The sequence below is a fragment of the Microtus pennsylvanicus genome, chromosome 7 (genome assembly GCF_037038515.1).
Source record: "Microtus pennsylvanicus isolate mMicPen1 chromosome 7, mMicPen1.hap1, whole genome shotgun sequence".
Classification (NCBI taxonomy): Eukaryota; Metazoa; Chordata; class Mammalia; order Rodentia; family Cricetidae; genus Microtus; species Microtus pennsylvanicus.
The window spans coordinates 75405421-75418994 of record NC_134585.1 but is presented as its reverse complement, the minus strand read 5'-3'; the positions used below and the strand labels follow the sequence as shown (position 1 = coordinate 75418994).

General features: G+C 41.4%; 1 protein-coding gene across 1 annotated transcript in view; it reads left to right on the top strand.

The window, feature by feature from the left end:
* Nucleotides 1-13574, top strand: part of Col24a1 (collagen type XXIV alpha 1 chain) — a 219571-nt gene that overhangs the window by 40401 nt on the left and 165596 nt on the right. Inside the window, exons 12-17 of the mRNA XM_075981154.1 lie at nt 144-188; nt 2903-2956; nt 3035-3079; nt 3315-3368; nt 3577-3630; nt 8833-8886. Coding sequence (XP_075837269.1) covers nt 144-188; nt 2903-2956; nt 3035-3079; nt 3315-3368; nt 3577-3630; nt 8833-8886 — 306 coding nt within the window. The remainder of the gene's footprint in view (nt 1-143; nt 189-2902; nt 2957-3034; nt 3080-3314; nt 3369-3576; nt 3631-8832; nt 8887-13574) is intronic.

Below are 13574 nucleotides of genomic sequence, written 5' to 3'. Positions count from 1 at the left end.
CGTTTGTAAGAATAAAGTAATTTATGCTTTTCGATGGAAGTTAATTTTGAAATTACTTCCTGGAAATGTGGCATCGTTTCAGAAAACCCCTCAGCAGATTGGAACCATAATGGATGCACTTTTTATTTTTTCTTCCATCATAGGGGCTTGTAGGTGGCACTGGGCCTCCTGGATTTCCTGGTATTAGAGTGAGTATCACTAAATGTCATTCCTATGAAATGGTTTATTGTATAATTTAAATTTCTAGATGTGCTTTAAAAGCTTGGTCAAATGAGTTTTCATGTCATTAATTAAACATATTTCTCAAACAGATAGGAAAATTAGACTAGTAGAATGAATCAAAAAGGTAATTGTTGCTTTCGTGGTAAGCTAAAATGGTTTTATTCTATAGAATTTGTAACTGTCTTGTTAAAGGACATTAGTGAGACTCAGTTTCTCCCTAAATATAAAATATTGAAGAGCCACTTACTGTGGGAGTCATCTTCACCACTCAGTCGAAGACCAGCAGATGCTAGTTTTCTACCACTTGTGCTTTTCCATGCTGCTGGCCGCCATAATTGGATTTCTTAACTACTCTAGTGCTATGCTCAGCTTTGAGTACGGCAAGCATGGTTGAGAAGCCCAGAACTCAGTCCTTTCTAGAATGCAGTCATGTGAGCTCTTCTGAATTGGCTGCTGGCTCCTTTGTCTAACATAATGAAGACATGTTTTGGGTGTCTTTCTTTGAATCAGAAATTTATAGCTTTATGGGCTCCTCTTTCCTTCACCCTGGTGCTAAACCCCAGGCACCCTCATTATGTTCCCATGCATCTTCTGTCTGTTCCACATTCTCCCAGAAGGATCTCAGGGAGCAAAGGACCTTTGGATTCCCCTGAGGAGCTGAAACTCTCCAAAAGTCAGCATGCGTTACTGTTTAGAAGGCTGCAATTTTTCAGGACAAGGATTTGACACACGATTTCTAGTGTGCCAATACCATGATTCTGCAGTTGGTCCCCCATTTTCACCACATACTCTTCTGCTTTAGTGAGTTCTTCATAGCATTTTTCCCAATATCTTCTGGTCCTAGTGATATTTCTTCTAGAGTCACAAAAATAATAAAATCATGCATTCAAAACACACTCATCTCAAAATGCCAGATGAAGCATCCTGAGACAAATTTAAGACAAAATTTAAGAATGCTATATTGTCTGTGGAAAAAATGGCACAAAGCATGTCTTTTTGTTTGTAAAATATCTCTCCACCATTAGATAATGTCTGAACAATTCCCAAACACAGAAATGTAATGTGTTTTTAAAACTAAGGTAAGCTTTAAAGCTGAGAACTTTGAATAAAGTAGCCACTGTAGTCGCATGAGCGATGGTTTCCTATTGGCAAAGTTGGGATGGCGAGCAGTGATGTATTGCCCTTGAATATTTGTGAAGCTGGAAAGCATGACCTTGGCTGCTCGCAGTCCCGTATATTTCAGGATTAAACACGTAGGGAATAATTTGTCCTCAATGTACTTCACAAACCCTAAGGCTCTTCCAAAAGAACCAGTGTCATGTTTTCCATTCTGAAATCTGTATCATATAAATGTAGACTACTGTCCATGCAGTAAGGAAATGTTGGAAACTAGAACTCCAGAAATTGCCATATAAAATAAAAATATATTTTAAAGTTAATTCCTTCAGTATCCACTCTACGTTTGATATCGAGACTATTCCATCACAGTTATTAGGGTGAGTCTGGGATGGGTGGAGAACGGCGCACACGTCTGCTTTCCGCTAGTTCCTGATTAAGAGACTCGGGGAGACTTATGGTAAAGGCATTTGGTACTGGTCACTGTATTTTCAAAGACTCGGAACTTGTCATGAGGAAGAGCATCCTGGCTGAGTGCAGGATATAGAGGAGGAAGAGGAAAAGGAGGAAGTGGATAAACACAGAAGGGGATTTGGACGTGTGGTGGATATGGCCATGATACTAGCTAAACTGAGTGATATTTTTAGAATCTCAGAAACAGAAGTTTTTGTTTGGTTGTTGCTTTACTTTTGGAGACATGGTTTCTCTGGATGAGAGCTCTGAGAGCTAACAAGCTCACTGTGAAACCAAGGCTGCCCAGGCTCTTAAGTGCTGGAGTTACTGGCACAGCCACTACACCTAGCTTTGAACTTTGTTCTCTGTTGATTTAGAGCTGTCCTCTCCCTATGTTGCTATGCTGCTCAGGCTGACCTTGAATTCTCCAGTCCTCTCGCATCACCCTTCAGAGTATCAGGAGGTGTAGGCATTTGATAGGCATGGCTACACAGACAACGGTCTTAGCATTTGGAAGCTTTTGTCAGAGACTGAACCAAAGTGATTATCAGGACAGGGAGTGACAAGGAAGCCAGGAGAGTTGAGGAGAAGGAAATTGGGTCACAACCCAGACATCTATCCTCTCCTGCCCAGCTATTGGCCGTTCTGCTCTTTATTAAACCAAACAGATGGTACCTTAGGCAGAGGAGGTAAAATAGAGACACATCTTCACAGTGTACAAAAAGATCATCCCTCAACAGCTAACTCATGAATAAAATAGAAAGCTAAGATGGTTGATTAGTATATTTGACTATTGGAGGGAAACTTGGCACTGAATATTTCTACAATCTGTTACCCATCTGAAAAATGCTGCCAGGTGGATGACATGGGCAGAAAATATATAGAGCTCAGAGTATGGAAGGGTCTGATTAGAGTAGACTTGGGTAGAATCAGGAGGCATCAAAAGAAAGACAAGCTGCTTAGAGTTTTAAGAGTTGAGTATTGTTTTAAAACAGAAGGAAAGTTGCTGAAATGGGCAAAATGCTTTCATTTCATCAATGTTTTTAGCTGCACCATACCCTCTTTCTAGTTCTAATGAGTACTGAATGATATCTTTCTTACCTTTTCTCAGGGAAGTGTTGGTCCTGCAGGACTGATTGGACCCCCAGGAGCTCCTGGCTCAATGGTATGGCTCTATTTGCTTATTGATACTTCTTTTTAATTTATCCATGATGTCACAAAATATCACCCTTTCTATTTTTAGGGCCTCTCAGGAAATAGAGGACCACCTGGAATCAAAGGTGATAAGGTGATTTCAATATTAACATTATCACAGAGATAATTCCTCACCCCAGTTGGTTACTTTGTTCATGTCAACAGAAATTATTAAATATTTTGTTTTTATTTAGAGGGTATAATTTGTAGTTTACTAGTTTTCTAAGAAGTAGGGAAACCCATAGAGCTTCTTCTATAATGAATAAGTGCCTTCCTGTGTATTTACCATGCATATAATGCATTGTCTTTCTGTGATACTGTGCTTCTAGGGCGAGCAAGGCATGACGGGAGAGCCAGGAGAACCTGGGTATCCTGGAGACAAGGTATCTTTATACCACTCACTTGTTAAAAATGAAGAACCAAAAACATTGATTCAAAGTAAAGGAGTACTTATTACTTTAGCCATGCATTCTTAAGGATATGATATCGATCTGATTTTTAATTCTAATATATACCCATCAATATGTTTAGAAGTATACAAGTAGAAAGCTTTCTTTAATATAATATTTCTCTCCTAATTTCTTCTCCTAGGGCACCATCGGGTCACCAGGACCTCCAGGGATAAGAGGAAAGTCGGGACCTTCAGTAGGTTTGCACCTTCGCTTTGTTTCCTGTGATAAGCAGAGTCTTGGTGCTTAATGGTGTTAGAAGGATGTAGGATGTGAGGTAGATGCCTACCAGCCCTATGTTCTCTCCTCAGTCTTAGAGGATCTCTGGCCTACAGGTTCTCAGCATGACTTCCATAGCATGACTCCTACCCTAGGTCAACAACAGAGTCATAAAGACAGTGAAGAAAGTTTAGGTCAATATAGACCTCTGAATGTTTAAATTGACAATGGTCTTACCTAAGTCTAATTCTTTATGAAGTGCCAGGCAGTGTTATAAGGGTTATATATCTGATTCAATAGTCACAACAATCCTACGAAGTTGGCACTATTTATTTTATAGATGAAAGATGCTGAGACAGAGAGTTAATTAACTTGTGTGAGGTCCACAGTCAGTCAGTGGACACCTGAGCAAACCTAGGTAATGAGACATGCCACAGAACAGGCTCCTAGTCATGACACCGTGCTGGTTTAGGGCTTAATATTTTAAGGCTGTTTTAAGATGTTAAATCCCAGCATGCAGCGGGTTGATCTCTGAGTTCGAGGCCAGCCTGGTCTACAGCATGCGTTCCAGGACAGTCAAAGCTACACAGAGAAACCCTATCTCAAATAAACAAATAAAAAATAAAACATTAGTGTTGCTTATAGCTATAAGTAAGTGGTTATAGATACAAAAGTGGATATAGAATTAAATACACAATAACATATTGAAATGATGTTTTCTTGAGCACTTTACTGTGCCCCCTCTGATTCCAGCCCTTCTCTCAGGAAGCAAGGTTACTCTTCAGAACCTCGCATAATCCATCCAGAACTTTACAAATATTTCTCAGGAATTACTTAATTCAAAGAATATTTTTTGGGGTCTGTCCAATGACATGCCAACGGATGACCTATTTTCATTTTCATTAATCTAATTAACCACGTGCTCAAAGCTCCTGCCCTGAAGTTGGATCTCAAAAGCTCTTCAGTCCCTAATAGGGCAGGAGAGTCTGTCAAGAAGACAGCCAATGAATTGAAGGAACCAAAACTGAGCAACAGGGACTTCTTGGTGTTTGAGGTGATGGGAAAGAAGGCTAGAGCCTTTCTTTTTCTTCCTTTTTTATATTTTGAAGGGTTTTCAAAATCCTTTGATAGAAGCCAGTTATCTAACTGAGATACTGATAAATAAACCCAGTGCTATTCTCACATGCCCTACAGTTCATATTGTCAGAACACTAGGGGCAAATTCAGGCTCACATAGCCTAATCACTGTTGAGTTACTCAACCTCTGACCCAGTTCATTTCATAGTATGCTCATAGCAGCAGAAATGAGTAACGAGACTAAGAGATAACAGCATGGCTTTAAGACCCAGCTCTGACGTTTGATCTTCTATGACCTTGGGTAGCTAATAATCACAATAGCCAATTTCATGTGTTTAAGATGAAAGCTAGATTATTTTAGTGCTTGTGAGTATTTTTCTAGTTTACTGAGACTTTGCTATGTGTTGCCACTATGTCCGAGGTCTAAACGAAGAGAAGAGTATTTTATATTTGACACACTAACCTAATTATTTGTTCATAAAGGAAATCACAACAAATGCTAATGGAAGTTACTTACGGTGAGGGATAAAAATTGTCTGAATGAGTTTTCCTGACTCATTGTCCATCTATTCTAATATTATATACTATTCTAATATATTAATTATTCTAATATTTACTATTCTAATATTTACTATAGTACTATTCTAATATAATAATTTAATGTCAGTGGGAATTCCATTAGCAGAGAGATGGTTGATCTTTTGTTGTTTTACCAAACTTGGAAAAATATATGCTTTGAGCTCAAGACAGTTTAGACTCTCGGTTGATTTTATCAAGGGCTGGGGATATGACTGAGCAAGTAAACTATTGGCTGTGCAACCTGAGGGCCTAAACTCAAGCTCAGCAATGGTGCATGTGTGCTGTGATCCGGGGGAGGGGGGGAGGCAAGAAAGAGGGTCCTGGGGCTCGTTTGCCAACCAGCCTAGCCCCAAGTCAGTGAGCAAGACCCAGGTCCCCATGAGGGACCCTGTCTCAAAAGATACGGTGATGGTGCCTCAGAATGACACTCAAGATTGATCTCTGGCCCGCACACGCATGCATACACACACATGCGCGCGCGTGTGTGCGCTTGTGCATGTACTCACTCATGTACAGACATGCATGCACATGCAGTCTTGCACACACATGCATACCCATATGAACACACACATAAAATATATTAGTGAAAGAACCTTTTCTTTGGTGCCTAAACTCCTTCGTATCCTACTAATACCAAGGTATTTGACATGAAAAACTTCTCCAGTAAAGATATGAGACTCCTATTTTATGAAAAAATTTAACACAGAATCAACCTACTTCTTAAGAGAACCGCCGCCACACGTGCTCATACAAGTTTGTGCCTACCTAACAGCTTCATCTGCTGCTGTGGCCGGAATGACTCCTGAGGGTGTCTTCCTGGGTCCTAGATTTAGTTTTCTGTCATCTTGGATTTTACTGGTTGCTATGGTTGCTTCCAAGTGGATCTGAGTTATAACGTGAAAGAATATTTTCCAGATGTAGGCACGGCCTGATGGGGAAGGTGTGTGCCTTCTGGAACAGGGAGGGCTTTGTTCAGTAAGTTCAGAAATCAGGGAAAGCTACCCCTCTGGAAGGGTCAGGAACTCTCCTCCCCCGAGCGAGAGAAAGCAAAGACTATTGTGTTCTTAGCAGTTTTGTGTGTGTGTGTGTGTGTGTGTGTGTGTGTGTGAGAGAGAGAGAGAGAGAGAGAGAGAGAGAGAGAGAGAGAGAGAGAGAGAGAGAGAATTCTGCTCTTTTTGTCTGCCAAGTGAATCCCCAGTATTGAACTTAGGCTACAAAGCTTGGGAGCAAGTGCTTTGGCCACTGGGCCATCTTGCTGGCCCACTGACCATTTCTGTACTAGAAGTTTCCTTATTTATAGAGATTCACTTCCCACTGCTCCATTCTGTAAGCTAGTTGAAAATTCTTCATAAAATGTTTTATAAAGGAAAATTGGCATCCACAGAAAGATGGTGACTTAAATTTTGTAAAACAAATAATTATTATGAAAGATTAATAAAATTGCTCCACAATTTATTTATTTATTTTTAACATTTACTTGCCAATCAAATCGAAGGCCTGAGGATAAGCTTTTTTTTTCCTTGGGTGCTTCTAGTTTGCGTCCTAATCGGGTTTTGCCACTAGAGGGCCCCAGTGAGACCCACTCCATCACTCTAAGGGAGGTGCTTGTCCCTTTTAGATTTAAGATGCCCTCATACACTGATTCAGATGCTTTACAGGTTACTTTCTGCCATTTGAAAATGGGCCTTTGCCCAGACTGTCTAGTTTCTAGTGTGGCAGCTGTTCTGACTCCTCCCTCTTACGTCAGATGCGTTCGCACTGAGAAGAGAGCCAGTCAAGACGCTAAATTGCAGTGATTGAGAAATGGGTCCCTGCATGATGTCTCCTGCAGCCCGATGTCATCTGAGCCTAGTTTAATAAGATGAAAAGCTTACATGGCAGCCGAGAGCAAAGGCAGACAATTCGGCAGTTTTCTTTTCTTTTCTTTTTTTTTTTAATTGAGAAAAGGAAGAAAAAAAAAGTTTCCACCTCCTCCCAGCCTCCCATTTCCCTCCCCCTCCTCCCACCCTTCTCCCCCTCCTCTCACCCTTCTCCCCCTCCACCCACTCCTCTCCCCCTCCCTCTCCAGTCCAAAGAGCAGTCAGGGTTCTCTGCCCTGTGGTAAGTCCTAGGTCCTCCCCCCTCTGTCCATATCTAGGAAGGTGAACATCCAAACTGGCTAGGCTCCCACAAAGCCAGCACATTGTGTAGGATCAAAACCCCGTGCCATTGTCCTTGGCTTCTCATCAGCCCTCATTGTTCGCCATGTTCAGAGAGTCCAGTTTTCTTATGGAAGCCAGAGTGCCCCTGTATTCCTTTCTCCTGGTCTATGCTGTTACCCTTGATGCCTTCCCTGGCTGCAAGTTCAAACCACTCCTGTCAACCTTTAATTCTAGGATCAAAGTGATCTGGGAATTCAGGCAAAGCCAGGCAAGGAGCACAGACAGGAAGTGGACAGCATCACTATGACTTTGGTTAATGTCCATCCCTTCTGTGTGTCCTGGCTCTGCAGTGCCCAGACACTGTCTCGTTTAACCTCACAATGACTCTGAGAATGTTAGCCTTGCCATTGTCCTCCTGTCTTTTTGATGGGACAAGGGAGATTTGGAGACACGTAGCAGCTAGGATTTCAACCCAGGTGAATCACAATTATTCTATCAAGCCATTTACAGTAGCAAAGAGGAGAGAAATTTTTCAGACTTGTCCTGGGACTCTGATTATAAAAAGCAAACCCAGGGGCTGGAGAGATGGCTCAGTGGTTAAGAGCATTGCCTGCTCTTCCAAAGGTCCTGAGTTCAATTCCCAGCAACCACATGGTGGCTCACAACCATCTGTAATGGGGTCTGGTGCCCTCTTTCTGGCCTGCAGGCATACACGGAGACAAAATATTGTATACATAATAAATAAATAAATAGCAAATCCTCTTCTAGAACTCTGCATTGCTTCTTTATCAACCGTCTCTGGAAAAACATACACATACATATATGCACACACACATGCATACATATAGATGTGTATATACACATACACACATACGTACTCACTTATACATGCATGCACACACACATACGTACTCATACATGCATGCACACATACATACACATGCACATAAACAGACGTTCATCTACACATACATGCAAACACACATGTAAGGACATGCATTCACATATACATCCATATGCACACACATGCACATTTTCACGGCTATACTTTTCTTGCCTGAGGCACTTGACTGATGGGTTAATTTGTTGGTATAGTTAACAGAAGCAAGTGTATAGTGCACCATGGACATTATATATAAGTAAGTTTCACCATGGCGATGTGATGATTGTGCACGAAGCCTGAAGCCAGGGAAGGCAGCTGATGCTCTTGGGTGATGATAGCAAGTAACACAGGAAGAGGAATCTGAAGCCCTTCCAAATTAAGTCTCTGGAACATCATGACAACATAATATATCAAATGCTGTTCAATTGCAAAATGCCAGTTTTCACTTTCAGTTATATTTGTTAATATTCTTATTTTTATTTTTCCTCTCCTCTTTTAGGGACAACCAGGTGACCCAGGACCCCAGGGACCATCTGGCCCTCCAGGACCAGAGGTAAATCAATGATTAAAAGATAATAAATTTGAAGCAAAAGAAATGATGAAAATTAAATTTCTTTTACAAAACACTCTTTTCTGTGGGAAGCCTGAGAAAGATTCTCTCTGAAGTTTATCAGTGAAAAGCTGTTTAGACCGGGTTTATTCCATCAGAGATCCTAAGGAACAGGAGATTAAGTATGAGTTGAAGTTCACGGGACACTTTCAAGCTTCAAATCCTTCTCACAATGACAATGAAAATTTAATCTAAAATTATGTTTCATATGTTCTTAGCCAGAAGGTACATGTGTCTAATGTTTGCCAGGCCCCTGAGCTGTGACCCTCACGGAGGGTCAGGTGTAGCTCATCTATGCTGTATCACATGTTTCACGGTTTGGGAACACTTTGTATTCCAGGGTTTTTATTAGAGACGCAAACTCCGGATTGTCCATTTTTATTCCGATGAAATCCTACTCTTTTGTGCATAGCTGGCCAGTGATGCATAGTTAAGAATTGTAAACAATTAGAGCCATAAACACCACTGAATTAGGAGTAGGAAATGCTTCCAATTCTTGCTGAACGCATGTATAATTTGGACTTCACATCTAAAATAAGTGCAATTAGGCTTATAGCAGACATATCAAGTTTGTTTGTATAGTCCTTAAAATGTTGAGTTTGGCTTCATGCTTGATACGGAATCTCTTTCTTGAAAGCCTCCACAGAGCAGAAACTGTGGCGGTAAAGCGTTCTTGAATCATTTCATTAATTCCAGACGTTGTGTGTGAGATAAAGCTTCTGTGTTTATACACCCCAAGTCTAACACAGAGTAACAGATGCAGCAACAATGCCAAGAATATAAGTTGACGTCTGAATAAGTAAACTAGAGAACTAACTGCTCCCTAGTGGCGGAGCCCTAGGCAGGTCCCAGGACAGGACTGGGCAATGGCTTCGCCCTCTGTGCAGACTACAGGTCTTATTCCACAGCTACTCTTCATGGGTTGGTGACTTCTTTAGTTAACTGCTACAGTCTTTCTAATTTAAAACACATTCACCGATGGCAGATCAAATACCAAACCTGACACTACACCTGGTTTTGTTGATGAGGAAGCAGTGGGGTGTGAAATGCAGCAGTGTATCAATGCTGCCCTGAGAAAGACGTTGTTTTGAGTGAGCAATTAGAGCTGGTGGTTGACAAGAGTTTGTCTCTTCAAATGAACCCAGCATCTTTTATTCCATCAAATTTAACGAAGCTTTTCCGGAACAAATAGGGTTTGCCTGACTCTTTTTCCCCAGGATGCAGACTCTTACCGCAAGGGAATTATTTTAAATGACTATTGTTCTTAGTCCACCTGCACACTGTTGTAACTGAAGTTATTATGAGTAGCATCTGCCTCACAGAGGGCAGCTCTGTTTCCTGTATCGCTATTATTTTAATGATCTTGTTTTGCATAAAGCATGACTCTAGGTGCACAAATTAAGTCTTTCCCTACTGCCTCATCATCCAAAGATGTTCATTCTTCCCATTTCTTAGAAATTTTATCATTTTTTCATCTGCAGTTAAAAACCACTGTCTTCGCTATCTTTAAGTCCATGTTGCTTTTAAAAGATCCTGCCAGCCAACGGCTCTGTGCTTCTTTGTGGTCTGCTGTGTTATTCGTAGTCTCTCAAGGCTTAGGACAAGGTCATTTGGAGCAATTTAGCAATGATAAATTCTAGCTCAGAAGATGGGTTGCATATGTGCCGGGATACAAGGCACTGTCATGCAGCAGATGTCTGGGTCTTTGGCTCTTACGGTTTTTCTTTCCACTCTCCTGCCTTGCTCCCTGAGCCTTAGGTGTATGGGTTGTGTTTAGAAGTATCAGTCAGTGATGGGCACCCAACGGTTTGTTGCTCTCTGCATTTGACTAGTCATGGATTTCTACACTTTCCTCTGCTGGAGAAAGAAGCTCCGTTGATGAGGGGTGAGAGCTACACCTGTCTCTGAACACAAGCATGGATATTCAGAATGAGGGTGGGAATTATACCCAATCAGGGTTGTTTTTTAAAGTTGATTCTTTGTGGGTTTCACACCATGTATCCCGATCCCTGTCATCTCCCTATCCCTCTGCCCTTGCAACCTCCCTGTGAAAATGAAATATAAAACAAAGCAAAACTAGTTAACTAACATACAAAAAGAAAAAGAAAAAGAAATGCGTCAGTGTAGAAGCTGCAGCGTGACAGTGAGCTGGACCCTTTAGTCCATACAACTTGACATGTAAGTGTGCATTGCAGTGAGTCTCTGGTCTGGTTCGAGACCTCTGGCTTCTGCTTTACCTTGGATGCTGGGCCCTCACTGGGGCTCCTCTTGGATATTCTGTTGTTACCTTATGCCTTGGAGATCCTGCAGCCTTGAATCTGCAGGTAGGTCCGACCCCTTCATGTTTCAGCATAAACTTTAGACTTTTAATGTAGCTGGGTATTTAAGAATTTAAAGAATATTTAGTGGCAAATCAAAGCTAAAATGGTTTTCTTTGCATAATAGATGAATTTTCTCAGCTGCAAGTTCTTAGCTGTCAAGTTTATGGTTATCCCATCAGCTTCAAACAAAGATTTCTAAGCAAGGAGATGGAATTCCGGGGCTTGTGCTTTCTGCAGTGTGTGCCATGACAACAGAGTAGTTGGTTCTGAAGGAGGAGGGGTTACAAGGAGACCAGTTAATCCTTCGAGTTGCTTGGAAGGATAAATGTGATACAGACAAGGATTAACAGTGAGGTTGTATGACCTCGTCTGTGAAAGGTAAGGATGATTTTGATAGAAACACAAGGAACATAATTTGCAACATTTGTACCATGCAGTTTGGCTCAGTCAACTTGTGAGAGAGGGTATAGGGTTATAATACAATTTTCATATGTCTACTTAACCAGTTGAGGAAAATGTGGATCATGACTCTAAAATGAAAACTAAAAGCAGAAGAAAAAAAGGGAAGGTCAAGGTGTTGGAAATCAGATCTTGGGTTTGCTCTGTTGGAACGGAAATGTTTGTAGTACATACAGACGAATCTCATGTTTATATAAAGACCACAGTCCTGGGATTCAGGAGAGAAGGAGGCAGGCAGTGATAAAACACAAGAGTCAGCACCCCTAGCTGTTACATGAACCAAACTCAACAAGTGAAGCCATTGACGGGGAGCTTATGACTCAGGGTTTGAAAATAATGAACCCGTTTGCCTGTGTCCCAGAAATCGGCCTGCTGTGGTTATAGTACAATTAAAAGGGGTTTTGCTTTAGTTTTCCTTTACTTATGTTTGTGCTTGTCTATGTGTGTCTGGGTGAGTGTATGTGTACATATGTTTGCATGTGCCCACAGAGGTCAGAAGAGGGCAGTGGGTTCCTTGGAGCTACAGGAATTTTATAAGCTGCCCAAAGTTGGTGCTGGGATCTGAACTCTGGTCCCCATGGTTTGGGCAGCAAATGATCTCAACCACTGGGCTGTGTCTCAAGCCCTATAATTAAGGTTTAAGTTAATGATCAAAGGGCAGTAAAATAAATTTTGGTGACTAAAATGCACATTTCTGAGCAATTAACAATTTAAATGAAAAAAACCACAATGTGAATTAGAAAATGTTTAAAATCGGATGAGAACAGATGACCACAACAGAACCCATAAGTAGCACAGCTAAAACTGCACACAGACAAACTTCTGTCCACAAAGCAAGGAAGATATGATGAGTTCTGAGAGCATCCGTATGGGGATGGAATCCAAAGGAGAAGGACTGGAAAGAGATCAGCAGGGTTGGACTAAGTCATCAGAGCGAAGGGACTGTGTGTGAGTGCGATTTCTTGGAAGCCTAGGTAGGGGGTGACTGAGCCTCTTGAAGACAATGTCTGAGTCGTATTAATACTAGAATGTAAAAGGACTTCTCGCACCCCCTCAATGCAAGGCCCAGAGACCTTTGCAGAAGAGGAGGCAGAAAGATCATAAGCGCCAGAGGAGGAGGGTCACGTGGCTTTGAGAAAACAGTGTTTCCCAGCAACAGAGGGGAAGATGCACACAGGAACACACAGTAGTTATGACAGAACGCACGAGACCTGCCCAAGCTCCACCCAGAGTCCCAATATAGACATGCAAAGGTAGAGATGGTCCCAATAGATGTCAGTTCCTGATAGCTGCTGACCCAGGGACAGTCTCTGTGACCCGGGTGGCTGACCACACACCACAGCAGGTCCCAATCCCAAGACTAGCTGGGCTTGATGGAAAGAGAGAGAGAGAGAAGTCATCTCAAAGTCACGTGGTAGGAGTGGGGGGATTGAAAGGGTGGCTAGAGAGGGAGCGGAGAGGTGAATATGCTCAAAATACATTACATGAAATTCTCAAAGACTTAATAAAAATATTTTAAAAGACTTTTTGCCCCCAAACACAGCTACTGAGTGCCACACATTTTATTGTATGGACTTCAGATTTGAATCTAAACACTGCTAACCAAAGCTATGAAATATGATCAGTTTTATGAGGTGCCTCTTCCACAGACAGAAAGGTACTCATTGTTCAAATAAAGCATAGCAACTCATGATATTAATGCTGTTTCCATTTTGAGCATACATTGATATCTTGACACCAAAGCAGAATTCACTTGCAGAGATGCTAATGTATCACTAAAACAGTAGATCGACATAGAGACTTGTGTGATGACTTTTGTTAATTACTATGTCTAATATGAATAATGAGCTG